Below are 20,974 nucleotides of genomic sequence, written 5' to 3'. Positions count from 1 at the left end.
TAAAATTATAGTACCTTTCATATAATAAAAATAGTTTACATTTTTTCATAAGTATTTTAACATTGATTAGTCATCAGTAAAAAATTTTCCTTTTATATACTTTATATATGATCAGATTGTATGAAATGGTTCAGATCTAAACTTTTATCTATAAAAACATCAGTTGCATACCCATGTTGAAGTGTATCAGTAACCTGATCCCTGATATATTTTTTAGCACTGAAATATTTTGTACATTGAAGAAAAAAACTGAAGTTCATATCCATATAAATTTGTAATTATCTTGTTTTTTTACTTATTTCCAGGCTATTTAGCCGACATGACCCACAAGCAGAAGAAGCATTAGCAAAGAGAAGGGGAAGGAACAGTCCGAATGGCAATCTCATTAGGATGCTGGTTCTTTTCTTTCTTGAAAGTGAGGTAAATTTTTAACATAAGTATTTTGTATGTATTTTAGATTACATATTAAATAAAATCGTCATACATTATAATTAATTTATACCGGCATTGGGGTTCTGGTGGAATAGAACCCCAAGATAGAATTGAGAGGAAACAATTTTCGGACATGTTTTATTAAGCTTATGCGTGAACAAAAGGCAGATGACACAAAAGAAAAGAAGGTCCTCTGAACTACCTGTGTGCATGGGTAGGTATTGGCTCTGCCTGACTGCTTTTATAAGCTGGGGACAAAGTAACCTTGCACAGAAAGACAAGCTATATGAAAAAAGTGGGCTTTTGAAATTTTTCATGTCAGTTTAGGAAAATTAAGCAGATGGGAGATAAAATTCTGCCTTTTTTTTTTTTTTTTTTTTTTTTTGCAGGGAGTGGATAGTTGGTGACAGTCTGGTTGCCTGGTCTTAACTTGGCTTTCTGTCCACCCAGTGTAGTGATTTTTTTGTTCATGGGCCCAAGTCTCTATACTATCTCAAACTGATATTTTTCTTTTTTAAATTATATTTTATTGATTATGCTGTTACAGTTGTCCTGATTTTTCCCTCTTTGCCCCCTCCACCCAGCACCCTCCCACTTCCTCAGTCAATTCCCCCACCATTGTTCATGTCCATGGGTCATGCCTATAAGTTCTCTCCCTACTTCATTTCCTATACTGTACTTTACAGTCCTGTGGCTATTCTGTAACTGCCTATTTGTACTTCTTAATCCTCTCACCTCTTCACCCATTCCTCCACACTTGGATCTGGCAACCATCAAAATGCTCCTTGTTTTTCATGACTTTGAATATTTCTTGCCAATCCCATCTAGCCTGCAAAGTTTCTTTTCAGAAATCAGCGGGTAGTCTTCTGGGAACTCCCCTGTAGGTAACTAACTTCTCTTGCTGCTTTTAAGATTTTCTCTTTATCTTTAACCTTTGGCATTTTAATTACGGTGTGTGTTGGAGTGGGCCTCTTTGTATCCATCTTGTATGGGACTCTCTGTGCTTTCCCTACAAATTAGTTTATTGCATGTCTATTTCCTTCACCAAATTAGGGAAGTATTCTTTCATTATTTTTTCAAATAGATTTCCAGTTTCTTGCTCATTCTCTTCTCCTTCTGGCACCCCATGAGACAAATGTTGCAGTGCTTGAAGTTGTCCCAGAGGCTGCTTATATTATCCTCATTTTATTTTTATTCCTTTTCCTTCTTGTTGTTCTGAATGATTGTTTTTTGTTTTTTTTAATGTTCCAAACTGTTGTAAATTATCCTTTATTTCAGTTAGTGTATCCTTCGTTTCTGACCAGATCTATTTTTTGCTGTTGAAGTCCTCACTAAGTTATTGCAGTACTGCATACTTACTATTCTTTGTGTTTTTCATGAGTTTTTTTCTGTAGCAATTAAGTTATATTACTTAAACAGTTTTTGAAAGTTGTCACATGTTAAAATTATTCTGTCTTGTTTGAAAATTACATTATTTAATGAGAAAAAATATGAATGTAAATGATTTGAGTAATAGTTTTACAAGCACCATAGCAGTATTTCCATGTGAATGATCACTTAAATAATTTTGTAATTATTATTCATAATATATTATCTATCAGAATCTGCCCAAGTGAAGTTGGGTTTGTTCACTAAAATGCTACTTCTTATTATTGTCATGACATTTAAGAATAGAAAGCTAATCCTCAAAAAAGAACCTGAATGAATAAGCTATTGTACCTGACTTAGAAATGAGTGGGAAAAGGGTCATAAAGAAAATGGAGAAAATCTGGAAATTTCAGACTTTAAATATTACTTTGGAAAAAGCATTTTTGGTTTGTATTGGAATGTTCTGGAAGAAGAGAGACTTCAAAGATTCTCTAACTGCTCAAATTTGAAAGTGTTGAAGAAACTCTGTCAGAATGAGAAATAGAGGGACAAACAGGCAGCCTGTATGAAAATTAAAATTAGAAGAAAGAACAGAGTCAGTGGAATGTGTAGGGGTTAGGGGAAAAAGGAGAGGAAAAGTAGTGGAGTTGCCAATATTTGTTGAAGCAAATGGGAAATGAATAGAGAAAGAATACAGTTAGAACCAAAACTAGCTGAAGAGATGCATTTGAGGAAGGGTATGTTTAAGAACAGTGTTTTAAATATGTCTACAATTTATGTGGGTATCATATTAAAAAGCCAGTTCTTACTCAGTAGCTCTGGGGTAGGGCCTGAGATGCTGCATTTTTAACCAGCCCTTTTACAGGATATTTATGCTTCTGGTCAAGTAACCACACTTTGCCTAGTAAGGGTTTAAATCATTATTTTTTTTAAAAAACCAAGTGTGAATATGTTATGGGTAAAATACAATATTATTGTAAATGTTTGAGATAAAACATTAAATACTCAGTAAATATCACACTTGTGATAAACCATTTCAAAGTATACCCTTGGCCTCCTTAGGATTTAGAAGAACATGGTTAAAAGTATTATGCAACAATTCAGTGCTATATGAAAATTTGACTTTTATAGCATCGACAGATTCAAAAATCATATGTGTAAGACATACAAATTCTATTTACATTATTTGCTAAAAGTTAGGGAATGTGCCTTGGCTGGGTGGCTCAGTTGTTTGGAGTATCATCCCATGCAACCAAAAGGTGGTGGATTTGCTCCCTGGTCAGGGCACATACCTAGGTTGTGGGTTTGATCCCTAGTGGGGGCATTTGTGGACAGCAGCTGATTAATGTTTCTCTCTCTCTCCCCCCGCCCCTTCCACTGTCTCTGAAATCAGTAAACGTCCTTGGGTGAGGATTTTTTTTAATTTTAGGCAATATGATGATCTAGGTTAATTATTAGTTGACGAAAAATGTTTTAGATCTCTAAAAGCCCAGAGACTTTTCTTTCTGATATATTAAAAGGCATAAGTACAGTACTTAGTTTTATATAGTTTTATATTTTATTCAAAGCAATAATTTGTAATGTGTATTGCTGCTCTGTTTTCAGATAGTATTACTGTATTTTTGTGTTTACAAAAGTGTTATAAGAACATTAAAATATATTTTTCAGTTCTCCTCTATGGTATTCTTGTCACCTGCAAAAGCAACTGCAAATTATATTTAAGGATTTCTAGTTGATTTGTGATAATAATATTGACCTTTATGGTCTCCTGTGTTTCACAAGAAATGTTCTGTGTTAAAAATCTCTTTTAATATCCTGAGCTGAATGTTTATTAAAGTCACAAGTATATTCTTAAAGTATGGTGGGATGAGATTCTGATTGTTTTCTACTCAAAATTCCTCTTTGTTTTACTGAAACACTTGAAATAGCATTATTGTAGTAATAGACTCATAAAAACTTAAATTGAAAGACACCTTAGAAATCATCAAGTAGCATGAGGTCAGCTTATCGATGAATCATCAGTCAATTAACTAGGATTAACTGAACTGATAATTGTATTTTCTTTGTTTAACTTGGATGTGTTTTTTTTCTTTTTTCAACTGCAGGTTGATGTTATTTATTTATTTTGTTAAATGTCAAAATCCATTATAAAATACTTAAAAATTTAAATCCATTATAAAGTCTGAGCAATTAAAACAACGTGACACCAGCACAGAATCAAGTAGATCAATGAAATAAAATGAGCATTCTAGAAACAAACAGATATATCTTTCTAACAATGTAATATATGATTAAATTGGTATTTCAAATCAATGGGGAAAATAAGACTTACTCAACAAATAAGGTGCATGGACCACTACTACTTGAAATAAAACAAATATAGAGTCTTATTTCACACCTTATACAAAAAAAAGTTAAGATGAGTTGAAACTCAAAAATGTAAAATCTAAGGATTTTTAGAAGAAAATACAAAATAATATTTTTCTTACTCTGAAGTAAAATATTCAAACTCAGAAGCTATAAAGTAAAATATTGAAAATATGACTATATTAAACATTTAAGACTATACAGTAATATACATATAAAAAATGTTAAAGGACAAGTAATAGAATTAGGCAAGTATTTGCCACAATCTAAAAATGGGTTAATAGGGTTTTTTGTTTGTTTGTTTGTTTTAGAGAAAAAGTTGTACAAACGTTGTGTCAAAAAATGGATAAAGAATACCAAAAAGTCATTTAAAGCTTTTAAAAAATAATAGAGGCAAGACATATACAGAAACAAGTTTAGTTTCAACAAATAATCAAGTAACAATGAAAAATAACATCATTGTCACAATCAGATTAATAAGTATTAAAAATATTGGTAATATCGAGTATTGGTGACTGTGAAAGGAACTGAGTATTCATAGACTCTTTTCATCATCTTCTTAAAGCAGTCCCTTTAGCATATCTTGCAGTGCTGGTTCGGTGGTGGTGTATTTTAGCCTTCTTTGGTCTGGGAAACTCCTTATTTCGCCTTCCATTTTAATTGAGAGCCTTGCTGGATAGAGCAGTCTTGGTTGCAGGCCTTTGCTTTTCATTACTGGAAATATTTCTTGCCATTCCTTTCTGGCTTGTAGTGTTTCTGTTGAGAAGTCAGTTGCTAGCTGTGTGGAGTGTCCCTTATATGTTACTACCTGTTTCTCCCTTGCTGCCTTTAGGATTTTTCTGTTTGTCTTTGATATTTGCCATTTTAATGATGATGTGTCTTGGAGTGGGCCTCATTGGGTTCCTCTTGAATGGGACTCTCTGTGTTTCCTGGACTTGTGTGTCTTTTCTCCTCAAATTAGAGAAGTTTTCCATCATTACTTCTTCAAATAGGTTCTCTACCCCTTTTTTCCCCTCTTTTCCTTCTGATATCCTATTATACGGATATTATTACATTTCAGGTTGTCCTGCATTTCCCTGAATGCCTCTTCGTTCTTTTTGAGTCTTTTTTTCATTTTCTTGCTCTTTCTGGGAGCTTTTTTCTACCTCATCCTCTAGCTCACTGATTCAATCCTATGCTTCATCTAGCCTGCTTTTGATTTCTTCTACTGTGTTCTTCAATTCAGAAATCATACTCTTCATTTCCTCTTGCCTCTTATTGATAGTTTCTATGTTCTTTTTCATGTTGATATAATTTGCAGTAAGTTCCTCGTAGTTTCCCTGTAGTTTTTTTGTAATTCTCTCTGAGCTCATTGAGCTTCCTTAGAACCATTGTTTTGAACTCAATATGTGATAGTTTACTTGCCTCTGTTTCATGTAGTTGTCTTCCTGGAGAGTCCTCCTTTCCCTTCAATTGGGGGGTGTTTCTTTGTCTTCTCATTATTTGTGGGACTTTTTTTTTTTTTTTTTGCTTTTGCTTCTTAAATTGATCTGTCTTGACTTCCTGCCTTTATGGTGTGAACTTCTATGACAGGAGACTATTGTTTTTTTCTTTCTGGATCTGCCTCTGATGATGTCATATGTTGACCCCATCTGACGTTAGGCAGAGTGTTCAAGACTTCCAGGAATCTACTGTCTATGGCTATCTCCTTCAGCTGTTAATCTAGTCACTCTGCACTCAGCAGTCAGGCTAAGGCTCCACATGGCCTAAGGGCGGGCACCACAGGGTAGGGCAGAGTCCCTCCTGGGGCGGGGTTTTTGGGTCCTCTCATGCTGCTGTCTCGCAGGGGAGTGGTCTGCCTGAGCCAGATGACTGCTGCTCTATGGGCAAGGAGTAAGCATCAGAATCCCGCCGGCTACTCTCCATTCTCTCCGCAAAGCCTCCAACTCCAGTCTCCCCTCAAGTGTCTTCAGACCACTCTGCACCCTTTTTAGCCACGGATCTATTATCTGTGGCTGCCACTCTGCACTCAGCGTTCAGGCTTGCATACCACCAGGTTAGGGCAGAGCCTCCTGGAGGCTGGGCTCTTGTGTCCTCCCATCCTGTTGCCACTCAGGGGGCTGGTCTCCCAGAGCAGGATGACTGTTTCCATATGGGGGAGGAGTCAGTACCAGGATCCTGCTGGCTACTCTCTCAGTTCTCTCCCCAAAGCCTCCTTCCCCAGTCTCTCCTCCAGCATCTCTAGCTCACTCTGCCCCCGCCTTTGCTGAATCCCAGGGTAAGTGGCTGCAAATAAAAATTTATGCTTTGGCCCTTTAAACGGCTCTTTACATCTCCAGCCGCCCATCTCTGGCAGAGAGAAACCCTGCCACTTTTGGCAGCTGGTTGTTAGCTGTGTACTTTTTGGGCTCTGGAGCTGTAGGCTCAAGATCCCCTCTTACGGTTTAGGTCCTGCTCTTCTCAGGGCGATCCATCTGGCCAGTTCAAAATCCCTCTGGCGCTGCCACTTGTGGGCACCCAGCCTGCTTTCTCAAGTCTCTACCACACTCCGTACCAGTTAGGTTGTGCTAATGCTGATTCTGTCTGTTCGAGGTTATACGGCTCCTCTCTCACTATTGTTCAGTTGTTTGTTCCAGGCGATTTCTCCGCAATTTAGTTGTAATTCCAGATTGGTCCTGAGAGGAGGTCAGTATGACTTCCCTTCACTCCTCCGCCATCTTGATTTGTTTTACTTGGTTTTTAAATAGTAACGTTTTAGTAATAGAATTCTAAAATACTGAATTGAAAGTAGTTTACAGTATACCCTCTTTTATATATCAATTACAGTTGATTTAATGGATATAAAGAGATTTGCCTAAACTAGTTACTAATTTTCATTTCTTTTTATACTAAAAAGTGACATTGTTAAGCAATCTCAACCTTTATAGCAGTCTTTGATTTCAGGTGACAAAATAGCTTGTATATCTTAGATGCATACCAAGTGGTACAATGAATGTTACTTGAATGTGATGACTCCAGCTTTCCTTATAGGTGGTGATATCATAGAATTTATTGCATATATTGTGATGCTTTTCAGAGTGACAAGGATGCTATGAATAATTATTTTAAAACAATAAGCATAACCCAGAATGTCTCTGGGCAATCTAGAAGTATGGTCACCCTCTTTCTAAGCATATGGAATTACGAGACTAATTATGATAGTCATTTAAGACATAAAATTAACAGATATGTTGATATATCTAAGATATATCTTCCCATAGTGTTCATTCCTAGTGCATGAATAACTTTTTTTCTTGTTTAGCATTGTATGTTCTTCAAGTTTCACATTATAAATTCTCACAAAAGAAATTACTGTAAGGTTCTATTATACAGTGATTTCCTTTCATGTAATATTTATCTATTTGACTGAAAAGTTTACAGGCGAGAAAATAAGGTAAAATATTGTGAGTAACCTTGAATTTAATTACAGGTGAATCAGAATGCACCCAGAAAATTATAATTTAAGTCACCAGGAAAATGAGATTAGTTTATTTTGTGTACCAGCTTAGAGGAAATGCACTAAATTATACTTAGATATAGAAGCGTGAAATCTACCTCAATATAATTTTGTTATATATTATTTTAAAGTAAATTTGAACATAATTTGAATTAGCCTCCATGCTCTGTGCAGTGACTATTAACAAGTTAGTTTTTTTGTTCATTTAATTCCTAAAGACTACAAAGAACGCTTGCAGATACCTTAGTTTCATGCTGTTTTTATAAAATTATGATACCATAAACTCCTTAGAGAATTTATTTTTAGGGTTCCAAATTCTTCTTAATCCCAGGTTTTTTATAGCCATTTATAATGCCTCAAGGCCTTTCTTATAGCTTCATCTTTCACTACCAATAGAACGTCCTTGGTATAAAGTGTGTGAAATGCGATTACAACCTTTTATTCTTAGTGTCCTTCTTAGATTTTTGTTTTCCTCTAACTTGGATTCATTTGGCATACTTGTAAAGATTTGAGACTAGCAAGTTATGTGGCTATCATAGATGTCCCCAGGCAGAAAGACTGTGTCATAAAAATCATGTCAAGCCAATTCCTCACTGACCACATTATACTGATTGTTGTTTCTAATATTGGTGAACTTGGAACTCCTAATCAGAAAGGAACACATCTTCATATCCTTCTGGTATACACTATGAGTTTGAAACAACTGATTATTGCTGTTGACACAATACATTCTACATAGCCTCCATCTTATACTCAGAAAGATGAGGAAATGTTCAAAGAGGTTAGCATCTACATTGAGAATTTTGACTACTACACACAAAAGAATCTTGTAACAATGACAGTATGCCCGAGCTAAATTTTCATATGCTGGGTTGAAGACATGAAAAAGTGATCCTTAAAAATGCCAATGCAGTGTAGGTCTTAGGTTTTGACCTAGTTTATGGTGACATGGCTGACACCAAGAAGGTCAGAATCTTCAGTAAATGCTGCACCTGTTATGGCATCTTCCTCAGGAAAATGGTGAAGAAAGATGAAATCAGCCAGCATACAAAGTGCATATACTCTTTTTTTTGCAAAACCAAGATGAAGAGATAGGCTATGGGGATCAGGTACCATGGTTCCTACATCAAAACAGTCACTTGCAGAAGTTGGACCTACAATTCTTATTTCTGTTATCACAGTAAAGCATGCCATCTGAAGACTGAAGGAATTGAAAGACCAGTAGACTCTTCACAATTCGAAACATTCCTGGCCTATAATAAATGCATTGATTTATGCATTTAGATACAAGACATAAATCTAACAAAACAAAACAAAAAGCCAATGCTAATGTAAGTATACTACATAAAGCCTTCAGCTGTGGCAGCAATTCATCCAACTGAAAACCTCATGCTAAATAAACCAATATGAAAGATTACCAGTTTACCAGAACAGTGAGGAATTTGTGGAAGCTATGAAGTAATTGACTATGAATTCCATTGGAGTTAAGTAATCAATACTCCACATATGAGACAAAAATAGGGGGGAATTTTTTGAGATTTTCTGGTAGAAATCTGAAATACACCAAAGATCAGGGCAACAAAGGCTGGTGAAAGAGGTAACTATAAATAGTGATTAAAGAGCTGCCCGTTAGCTGAGCTTATTCCTCACTTAGAAGTGCTGGTCTAGGCATTTGGGCTGTGTACATGGGTCTGAGCAGCAAAGTAATGAATGAATGCCCCAGATAATTTATTACCACCAGGAGGGACAGGGAAATTCTGTATTCGGAAGACAAATTGCATACCCACACGTTAGAAGAAAAGTCTGATTATAGTTTCCTCTTTCCACTTTCCTGCACAACCAAAGAAGCCAACACCTTGCAATCAAACTCAAGAAAGGGATTCTACTTACCAGTGTTCTTGAGTTTAGATTCCTTAACATATGTGAACTGACAAACAAGAATCACTAAAACTTAGAAAAATCCATACTATGAAAGCACAGCACAAACCCAACATATCAGTAAGGAAATGTTTTATCAATACCCCCAGATACAGAAGGAAGCCATTATGAAAGAGGAAGAGTGTTTTTGGAAATTGAAAAAACATGATTTCCAAATTTAGAGGTGAAGCATATTATTAAATGGCCTGAATGGATGCAACCAATGATTGGCTGTAGATTAGACCCCGGGATTTTTCCAGAAAGTTATATAAAAGAAGAAATAAAAAATATGAGAGAAATTAAGAGAGAGGGATTACAGTTTAAGTACTTTTATCAAGTAGGAGCTCTGTAAAGAGAGCAGAGGAGAGGGGAGTAGCTAATCAAAGGACTTTCAGTTAGAATGTTTACTACCCATGCACGCTATATACAAAATATTGCTTGGTGATATTTTCTAGCAAAAATGAAAAATGGATACATTAAACAAAAAACAAGAAACACTGATGAGCAAATAAGTCTGAAGCCAAAATAATATGGCTGTAAAATTAAACATCTAAAAATTATTCTTACCACATAGGAATATAATGTTTCAAATTAAAGGAAGAGAAATAAATGTGCTAAAGATCTTGATTACAGAAAAATATTGGCTCGGCCAAAAAGTACATTTTGTTTTTTCCGTAAAATAAAAGACACACTTCATTTTCACCAATAACTTTATTGGTTTGGATATTTTGAGTATGTCGGCTCTCTCCCATGTGATATAACATTGATTGTTCTCAATGTATCAATTTGGTCGCTATCAACTTCAGCTGCTCTACCCAACTGTGGAGCATCCTTCAGAAAAAAATCTCCAGCAGAAAACTTCACAAACCACTTTTGACACATTTGATCAGTCACACCAACTTCTCAATAAACTGCACAGATCATATTTTTTTTTTTTTTTTGCATTTTGGTTGCATTTTTACCTTTCTTGAAATAATAAAGCATAATATGCTAAAAATGTCGCATATTTCCTTCTATCTTCAATATTAAAATGGCTACACAAAAAATTACCAAATTCATTTTTTTTATATTATTTTTTTTATAGTATAAAATTTTTATGTTCAGAATTAGCCAGCTGGACTCAGTTTAGTTGTTCCCAATTTCGTTGGCAACATCGAAAGCATCAATCTGGAGCCCGCTGAACATATGCCACCTCCTCTCCATCAGGCCTAATCAGGGTGTTGACCTTGGCCACGTCAATGTTATAGAGCTTCTTCACAGCCTATTTGATCTGGTGCGTGTTGGCCTTGACATCCACAATGAACACAAGTATATTGTTGTCTGCTAACTTCATGGCTGACTCGATAGTCAGGAGGAACTTGATGATAGCATAGTGGTCAAGCTTGTTTCTCCTGGGGAGCTCTTCTGAGGATTTTTAGGCTGCCTTCGGAGCTGCAGTGTCTTAGGCCTCAAGAAAGTGAGTGACATGTGGATCTTCTGTTTTTTGGTAGCTATGGATACCTTTTAGCGCTGCTTTCTTTGCCTTCAAAGCCTTTGCCTTGGCTTCAGCTTTGGGAGGAGTAGGGTCTACCTTCTTCACTTTGGGCACCATCTTCATGAAAAGATGATTTTTTTTTTTTTTTAATGCACACTGATATGGCAGCTCTCACAATATAATCTAACAAAATTGTTTTGAATGAAGTTAAAGGCAACTAAGCACTACTGGAGCCATCTTACAGAAAAAAAACAAATGAACTTTTTGGCCAACCCAATGTGTTAGAAAATAAAACTGGGCCCTGACCCGATGGCTCAGTTACTTATAGTGCTGTCCTGATATGCCAACACTGCTAGTTTGATCCTTGGTCAGGGCACATACAAGAATCAGTCAGCGAATGTGTAAATGAGTGGAACAACAGTAGATGTTTCTGTCTCTCAAAACTGAAGGAAGCACAGTTAAAATAAGAGTCATCAGTAAAGCACAAGGAATTAGGTGCCAGAATTATTTCCAATGTCAGTAATGCCAATAAATGTAAGTGGAGTAACATGCTTTATTAAAAAGCACATTGTAATTAAGGTTGAAATAAATAAATGAAAAATGTTGTTTACAAACACACCTTAATTAAAATAACACAGAAAGGTTACAAATGAGCACCAGAAATTAGATATACTGGATAAGGTCCTAGATATAATTAACAAATATTTACAAAACAACTGAAGGGACAGTATCATGTAAGATAAACCAGAACTGAGGACAAAGGAGATAATTGTATAGAATAGAAGGTATAATCCACCAAAAATATAATTGTTAACCTTTTTATATCCTACAGACACACTGTAATGACACATAGGTAAGCATAAAAGCAAGTTTATTTAGCTTAGGGTTTTTGTTTTAGTGTGGAAAAATATACATACCTGTACCATTTCCACTATTTTTAACTATGCAGTTCATTGACATTAAGTGCATTCACATGGCTGTGCACCCATCACTGCCATCCATTTCCAGAACTTTTTCAAAAATTTTCCTAACCTGAAACTCTGTACCCATTAAACAATAACTCCATTTCAACTTGGATTTTAATAGCAACAATTTTAAAACTACTTGTTTTTTGTTACTGTTGTTAGTTTTCATTTTTGACACCAAGTTGTATGCCACTTATGCCTGTCACTTAGGGAACAATGTTACTGCTGATGATCTAGGGATAGTTTCCTTAGTATATTTGAATTTAAAAAGTTTGAAAAAAACCTTGCTGCAAGCCTTTGCTTATGTTCTTTTCCAAGCAGAAATGCTAATTGATATTATCTAGTCTGACTTTGACAAAAACCAGACTGTGAGACTGTGGTGTGTGTGTGGAGGGGTAGATTTCAAGAAGGATTTCAGGAGCCAGAATATGAGACTTGAAATGCAGTGGAAATGAAGTATAGAACTTGACGGTCAAATGAGGCAGTGCTTTACACTGATCATTCAAATACACATTGAAGTTAAGAATAACAGTAGAATTGGCATATGAGGAAGAAAATCAGCTTACATGCCAAATGTGCCAAGATATCAAGTAGACAACCAGTAGGTCTAGAAAGGTCTACATTTTGGGGCCATTATTCATGAGCACATAAGCTAAGTATGAGCACATAGAACTGAAATAAGAGTTATATAAAATAAAATATAACTTACCTTTCTTTGTGCTATATATTCCTTTCTACTTTGTTTCAATTTTTGAAACTTTGGTCTTAATGCATTAAATAAATTTAATAGAGTGAAAAGTTTGCAATCTATAGCTTAGAAAACACCAGTGTACGAAGTGGTTAAGCTGAATGTCATGAACCTTAAAGATGGAAGAATTTTTATACAACAGTGGAAAAGTTAATTTTAAGTAGCAGAAACAGGAGCAAGGCCAACACTTTCTTTGCTTACCTTGCCTAAGGAGCTTTAGTGGAGTCATCTTCTTCATGATTTAATGACTAACAAGTGGGAGAGAGTTTGGTATGAAGTGTTAGATGAGAAACTTAGTGTTTGTTTACTGCAAAAACATTTCAAGAAAATTGTGAAGAGTAACAAATAGCAAAAATTGGGGTAAGATTATATGTGGAATGCATTGGGTTAAATGGAAATAAAAGTAGAAAACAGAAATGTGGAGTAACTTACATTTTGACCTTGACTAAAGGTGAGAGAGATATAAAGTACTGAATACTTAGGCTGGTACCTAAGTTTCAAATGCAGTTCTTGGAGAAAGTAATTGACTTCTTTAAAAAAAAAAAGTAGTTGCAAGAGACAATCCAAGAATAGTTAAAAGTGACTAGATCTAGTTTATAATTTCAGGAATTCTGTTAATTATACTCTCAGTTTCCTCATCTGTAAATGATGTCATTAACTACTGTAAAAACCTTTTTTTATTTGAATTCATATAGTGCCTTCCATTATTGACAGTGGACTACGTTGGGACATTGTGAACAAGCCATTTTAATTATGAAGAAAATAGTTTATTAACTCAAAATATTATTTGTAGTTTCTTCATTAAATATTCTTCAGTCACACTTGATTTGTTGTTTTTAGTTGCACGAGCATGCAGCCTACTTGGTGGACAGTTTGTGGGAGAGCTCTCAAGAACTTTTGAAAGACTGGGAATGTATGACAGAGTTGCTATTAGAAGAACCTGTTCAAGGAGAGGAAGGTATAGTATTTTCATAAGTTGATCTACATATTGTTATAGATATCTATTAATAATAGTACCATCCTGTATAAATCGCATCTTAAAAGGAATATATGCAAGAATGCTGTATGTCTTTTTGCGAACAGTTTATTGCCTATAACTAAGGGTATCTCAGTAACTTATAACATCTTTCTAGATTAACACTGCTATCTACCAGAAAAAGTTCTTTAAAATCTGTGTTGTGTAATATTCAAACAGTTTTTATTATGCTGATTTGAGATACAAAATACAGACATTCTTAATTGTGAAAAATTTTACAATGGGCACTCAGAATCTTTTTGCTACATTTAAATGTGAACTTGGAAAAGCCTTTGAAACAAAAAGATTTCATTGGACCACAACCATCCCCTTTTGTTGTATTTTCTTAATTATTAAAATCAGAAAGTCAAAAATAGTCATTTACATAGCTATTCAAGAAATAGGTATAATTACTATATGATAATTTCTGAAATATGCATCTTACTACATGTTGCATAGTAACATGAACAGGAAAATGTATATGTGTACCTAAAAAATCATTTATATTCTAAAAGCTTATATGAATATTAGATCCTTAAAACTAGAAATGCTTTTTCCTATTTATGGTTTGTTTTTCAAACTAGCCCACAATAGGGCTTTAAAAAACTGCTGTTTCATTTAATTCATACAACAGTCCTGGAATGTAGATGATAACTTTGATGTAAGTGAAGCTTGTAGTAAACATGGACTTAAGAATTAAAAGAAATAGGTTCACATTTTTAACTTTATCCTTTGTGACCCAGGTCCTCATTTTTTCTGATTACTAGCCTCCTTTTCTTTGTAACAAAGAGATAATTTTCCCTATATACCTTATGTTGTTGTAAGGATTAAATGTAATCCAGTTAAACTGTTAATTCTCTGTTCTACTTCCCCTGATTTTTATATGGTTCAAAATCCTCAGGAATATAAAAGCAGAATGAGCCATCTCCTTTAGTAAAGACTACCCAAACAGGTCACCAGGAGAGTGACCAACCCCCAGTGTTCTTTCCAAATAGTGATGCTAACTGGCATTATCTACTCTGACTCTGACAAAAATTCAATGAAACAACAGGTATGCATCACATTCAGTTACATTCCAGTAAACTGGCCCAAATTGCCTCTTTTAAACAAAAGAACTTTGCCTCATAACCTCATCCTTAATTTGTAACACAAATCCTTTCTAAACTTTTCATAGATTTTCTTTCAGGGTAGATGTTATTATAGTATATTTGGCTCTACCTCTGATTATTATTTACTTTCTTTGCATGTTTGTTTTTTTCTCCATATTTTTTGTAAGAAGGTGGCCTTATTACTAAGGTGGTAGGACCTTCTGCTTACAAAGTCAAACTCTCAACTGAAAGGAAAATATTCCTTTCACTTTTGTGATCACAGGAATATGAACATATATTCTGTATTTTTTCTTTCTGTTTTACTTATATATGTTCCTGTTAAGTTCACTGCCTCATACATTCCTTTTCTAACTAATCTTAATATTTTCTCTGATAAAATCAATTTCCCTTCTCATTACTACTGCCCAATCAACACTTGAACAAAGTGCTTGACATTGGGTTAGAGCTTCTTGTTTATTATTATTCCAGCTCTTTTTAATCGCCCTGTAAGTTCTATAATATTATTTCCAAGGATAAGAGAGGCAGGGGATATAAATTAAAAGAAGATCCAAGGACCTATGCTTTGGTATTGTTGATTTTTTGCTCTCATTTAAATAAGATGGTTAAGTCATTAAATAGTATTATTATTAAGTCTGTCAGTTATCAAGGTATTCTAGATAGATTTGCCTCATTAAAATAACTGTACTATTAGTTGTTTTGTTTTTTAAATTTAGTTGACATTAGATTTAATATTCAGTCAAGATGTTTTGGCTTAAGTTTTTGGTTCAATTTTAGCTAAAAATGAAGTGAGCCATAAAATGGAAAAAAAATCAGTGAACAACAGTCTTAGGGTATGACTGAGTATGGGAAGACAAGGCTGGAGAAATTATGCATAACAAATGCAGAGCTGTTCAGGATACAACTTTGTTCATGTGTTTGTCCAAATGCATGTTGTGCCACATACAAGCTCTGGTATGGAATGGCTTCCAAATCAATTTTCTGTGCTAGTATTTTGCTATATTTTAGGATAAAAAAAAATAGTAACTTGTTTAAGACTAATCAGAAATTTTTATATTTTAGGTTGGTAAAGTGTGATAGATTTTTCCAGTGGATGAAAGTTTAGTTAGCAGTTGGAGATAGAGGACTAGAATTTACGAAAACAGACACAATGTCAAAGACTACTTTGCAATGTTTTTACGGGACAGGGAATTTTTTGTTGAACTTCTGTATGTATTCTACAGAAAAATCAAATTGCTGAATAAATTTTTAGTATAATCTGAACAGATAACAAATCAGGTATCAACAAAACCATAAATAAGTGGTTGAACTATCCTGGATTTTCAGCTTCTTCATCTAATTTTTAAAAGACCTTTGATTAGATCATCATCTGTGGTCATTTCTAATACTAAAATTGTTACGTAGTTGATGGATGAAGTAATACAGATAAGTGGAATTCTCCAAAGCCAGGGAATCAACTCATTTATAACTTTAAAATACTTATTGACTCTCTTCTGTGTGCAAACTAATATACTGAGCACTGAAATCAGTTCACTATCCACATGGAGCTACATTCTAGTGGGGAAGGCAGACCAAAACCAAGTGAACAATAATTTTAAGAGCTTACAAGCGTAGTGGATAATAATAATGAGGGGGCCTGCCATGGGAAATAATCAAAAAAGAGCTTTCTAGATAGAGGAAATAGTGACGGCAGAGTATCTGAAGGCTGATGATATTGTTACCTTTCAGGAGCTACAATATGTAGAGCATAGTGAACCAGTGGCACAAGATGAGAAAGAGGCAGAGGCCAGATGATGTAGAGAACCTTTTAGTTCATCAGTGGATTTATTTAGTTCATTCTAAATGTAATCGGGAGCTACTGAAGTATTTTAAAGAGAAGGGTGATGTGATCACATTTATATTTTAAGAAAGATGTTCTTTGTAAACATGATGTGGAGTAGGCAGAAGACCAGTTAGGTAACTTTTGCAGTGGTCTCTATGGGACATACTAATAAAAACATAAAAGAGGAAGGAAAGAGAGCCTGTGGCTAAGTTTGAAAGATTGTGGACTGGGGACAGAAACAGGAAGAGCAAGAAAGATAAGAACTCTAGCAAGCTGTAAAAAGGATAACAGATAATTGTACCCTGCGAAGCCCAGTAAAGAGAAGTTTCAGGAGAGCTGTGCTTAATAAATTAATATCACATGATGGAGAGAAGGAAAAGAACTGATGATTTAGGTCATCGGTGACTTTTAAACCTTTCCTTTCAGCGGCAGTTAAAGGAGAGAAGTCAAAGTTCAAGGTGGTAAGAATAAAATCAATAATGAGGAAATGGAGATGATGTACAAAGAGGTCTCCAAAGATTTCAAAGTTATGTAGTTATCTGTTAATTCATAGCGTGAATAGTTGGCTACCTATTTGTTCCAATTATTATATTTGGCTCTTGTTTGTGGCTTAAGGCTTGCTTTGTTTTCAGTTTTATTGTCTGATTTTACTGTTGTATCCCAACAGGGATTTCAATTAAATTTCAACTGTTTTGCATGTACCTTGTCTAATTGAATGGTTTCAAATTATAGAGTAAATAACAAAATTTATGTCATTGAACACTGTGTATGGTTCAGTTATTTTTCAACGCTAATATCGAGTTTAGTATAGTAGGGAAAAGGTTTCATACTTAAGCTAACTTGCTCACTCTCCCCTTGCTTTCCATAGAACTAGATCATTCCTTTATCCCCCCAGCCAAATGTGAAAATTTCTGAAATTATAGAATCATAAAAGTAAAACTTAGTTTTATTTTGTGGAAAGTTTTTTCTTATTATTAGGCACTAAATCAGGGAGTATAAAGGAAAAAGCTGAAGCTATTTCATGTGATTTTCCTAAAACAAACTAAAGCTCATATATTTTTCCTAAGACAATAAAATGTTAAAACAAAAATGATTGAATTAAGATAGCCATACATATTCCTATATAGTATCATTTTGGTACACAGAAAAGGACAAGATCTTATGCCTTTGTTTACCTTTTCATTATAGTTGCTTAAACTTATTTTAAAATAATTACTATAAACTATATTTCTAAATCTTAAATTTTTTTCATTTAAATTATGCCTAGCTTCTGTTTCTATAATCTCCACATCTGTCGGTCTTTAACGTAAGTATACAGAGGAAAAGAGACACGTAGGAAAAGGGAGATAGAAAGATAGAATTAAATTATTCAAATTAGTCTCAACATGTATCTTTAAAAATACATAGGATTGAATTCAACAAGGAGAGTACAGAATCCATGTGAAGAAAACTGTAATGTTTTGTTCAATGACATAAAATAAGATCTTGAAGAGGGCTATATCATGTTTCTGGCTAGAAAGATTATATAAATTTCAGTTATTCTTAATGTAATGTATAATTTTCTTAAAATACCAGTCTGAATTCCAGTGGGTTTAAGAGAGTTCTGTGAGGTAAAGAGGAGGAACTAAGCAAAATGATTTTGAAGTTTATATATTGTTAGAATTTTAAGCTTATGTAAAAAAGGCAGTGTAGCATAGTGCATAAGAGCACAGACCCTGGAGTCATACCGCGTGGGTTCATAAATGGGTCTACCACCAAGTGCTTTGAAAAGTTACTTAACTTCTCTGTGTAGCTCATTTTCCCCATCTGTGTGTGTGAGAATGCTAGTTTCTATCTCTTGGAATTATTTGAGGATAAAAAACATTTAATGCATGTAAATCACTTACAGCAGTGCCTTATACATAGAAAATGCTTAGTAAATCATTTACCATTAGCATTAGAAAAATTTTAGAAAGCGGACTAGATGAGGGAATCTTGTTCCACTAAAATATTCAAATTAGGTTAAATGGGTTACATATTAAGGTATATTATACCAAATTATAAAGCTGCTATAATCAAAATAGTATGGCATTGTAATAGAAATAGATTAGTGAAACTAAATAAAGAATCCAGAAATACATCTAAGTATATGTAAGAGCCCAAAACATAATAAAAAGTGACTTTTAAATTCAGCAGGAGAAGCTGGTTTAGTTAACAATGTTAAAGACATGATTGGATTTTCATCTGGTGGGAATAAACAGGCCTATACTTTATACTATCAGCAGAAATAAATTCCAGACAGATTAAAAGTTTACAAGCAAGTGAAAGACAATGGGGAGTGATTGAGAGAGAAGTCAATGAAGAAGAAAATATATTTCTATAATCTTTAGAACAGGGAGACCTTTGAAAGCAATACAAGAAATTCAGAAACCTTTCTGTGTCTGTATGAGATGATAGATGTTAACGAAACTTACTGTGGTAATCATTTCACAATATAAGTCAGGTTATTATACTGTACAACTTAAACTTACACAGTGCTGTTAATGTCGATTGTATCTCAATAAAACTGGAAAGAAGAAAAAGAAACCCAGAAGCCATTAAACAAGTTGGTGCAGATGTGACTCTGTATTAGTTAACTCTCTTTCTCACAAAAGATACTGTGAAAAATGACAACAAAACAGACAAACTGGGAGAAAAAGTTTGCCTCATTCAAAAGACAAAGTTACTATTCCTAATATACAAGAGTCGATAAATAAGTAAGGTGAATAATAGTAGAAAAAATGGACAAAGAATAAAGATAGAGCCCCAGCTGGTGTGGCTGAGTGGATTCAGCACTGGCTTGCGAACCAAGGGTCACTGGTTCGATTCCCAGTCAGGGCACAAGTCTAAGTTGTGGGCCAGGTCCCCAGTAGGGGGCACTCAAGGGGCAACCACACATTGATGTTTCTCTCCTTTCTCCCTCCCTCCCCCTCTATAAAAATGAATAAATAAAACCTTTCTTAGAAAAAGAATAAAGATAGAAAAATCTCAGAAAAATTCAACATCAATGAATAAGAAAATACACTCCACTAATTAGTAGATAAGAAGGGGCAAAATAACAATGAAATACCATTTTTCAGTCATTGGATTGGCAAAAATTAAAGGGATTTATACATTCAGTGCTGGCAGAGATCTGAGAAACCAAATATTCTCATCATTTCAGTTGAAAGACTAATTGCAATGAAGAACCTTTGTCAGTATCAAGATTTTAATCTTTGACCTATTACTCCTTCTGGGAATGTATTCTGCAAAAATTAAAATATTGGTTACATAAATGTTTGCATATAATGATATTTATTGCTACACTGTTTATAATTACAAAAATTTAGAAACAACTTGAACATTAGTAGGAGATTGACTAAATTGTAGAACAAATTATGTAATAATTTACAGTTCTATAATATAATTATTTATATAAGTATGCAGTGACTTGAAAGATACTCCAAATCTATTGTTAACTTTAAAAAAGATTTATTATTTAAGCTTTCAAATGGTGTAGATGGAAGTACAGTAAAATCCTGCCTAACTCAGAAGCATGATATTAGATCAGGTATTAAAACAAACTAGAGTTTATCTTCTTTTTCTTTACTTTGTATATTTCTTATTTGACTTATGATAAGCACACACTACTTCTTTTTAAAAAAAGGTACAGATCTTCAGTATATAATCAGTAATAGAATGTATTTATAATTTTTTATAATTGTATTCATTTTTAATACATTTTTTACAAATCTCATACTAATGTGTTTTGTTTTACCTTAGCAATGTCTGACCGTCAAGAGAGTGCTCTAATAGAGCTAATGGTTTGTACAATTCGTCAAGCTGCTGAGGCACATCCTCCTGTGGGAAGGGGTACTGGCAAGAGAGTAAGTTATATTAATGGTAAATCTACAAAAAGGGTTTTATTATCATTAACTGTCTTAAATATTTGAAAATTTTACTCGTACATGTATTCCTAAAAACATGATATTTTTATGAAGAATACATGGTGTGGTGCTTCATTTTTATGTTGTCTCCTATACTCAGGTTCCAAAAATAGGTTCTTTTTTTCCATGCTCCTATAGCACCTGTACCTGCTTCTATTCTAATACTTTCAAGAATTTTCACATTTATGCCATGGTCAGTGTGGCTCAGTTGGTTGGAGCATTGTCCCCTAACCAAAAGGTTGTGGGGTTCGATTCCCAGTCAGGGTACATACTTAAGTTGCAGGTTCTATCCCTAGTTTGGGTATGTGCAATTCCTAGTAGAGGCATGATTGGAAAGCAAC

General features: G+C 34.3%; 1 protein-coding gene across 3 annotated transcripts in view; it reads left to right on the top strand.

The window, feature by feature from the left end:
* STAG1 (STAG1 cohesin complex component) overlaps nt 1-20,974 on the top strand; it is a 373,948-nt gene that overhangs the window by 274,333 nt on the left and 78,641 nt on the right. For all 3 annotated transcript variants that reach the window (XM_054595514.1, XM_054595513.1, XM_054595512.1), the window contains exons 14-16: nt 306-420; nt 13,587-13,704; nt 20,470-20,573. In XM_054595514.1, coding sequence (XP_054451489.1) covers nt 306-420; nt 13,587-13,704; nt 20,470-20,573 — 337 coding nt within the window. The remainder of the gene's footprint in view (nt 1-305; nt 421-13,586; nt 13,705-20,469; nt 20,574-20,974) is intronic.

Source organism: Pteronotus mesoamericanus, unplaced genomic scaffold, assembly GCF_021234165.1.
Source record: "Pteronotus mesoamericanus isolate MK-2021 breed Mesoamerican mustached bat unplaced genomic scaffold, CSHL_Meso_final scaffold_54, whole genome shotgun sequence".
NCBI lineage: Eukaryota > Metazoa > Chordata > Mammalia > Chiroptera > Mormoopidae > Pteronotus > Pteronotus mesoamericanus.
The sequence above is the reverse complement of the archived record's forward strand: the minus strand, read 5'-3'. Positions and strand labels throughout refer to the sequence as shown.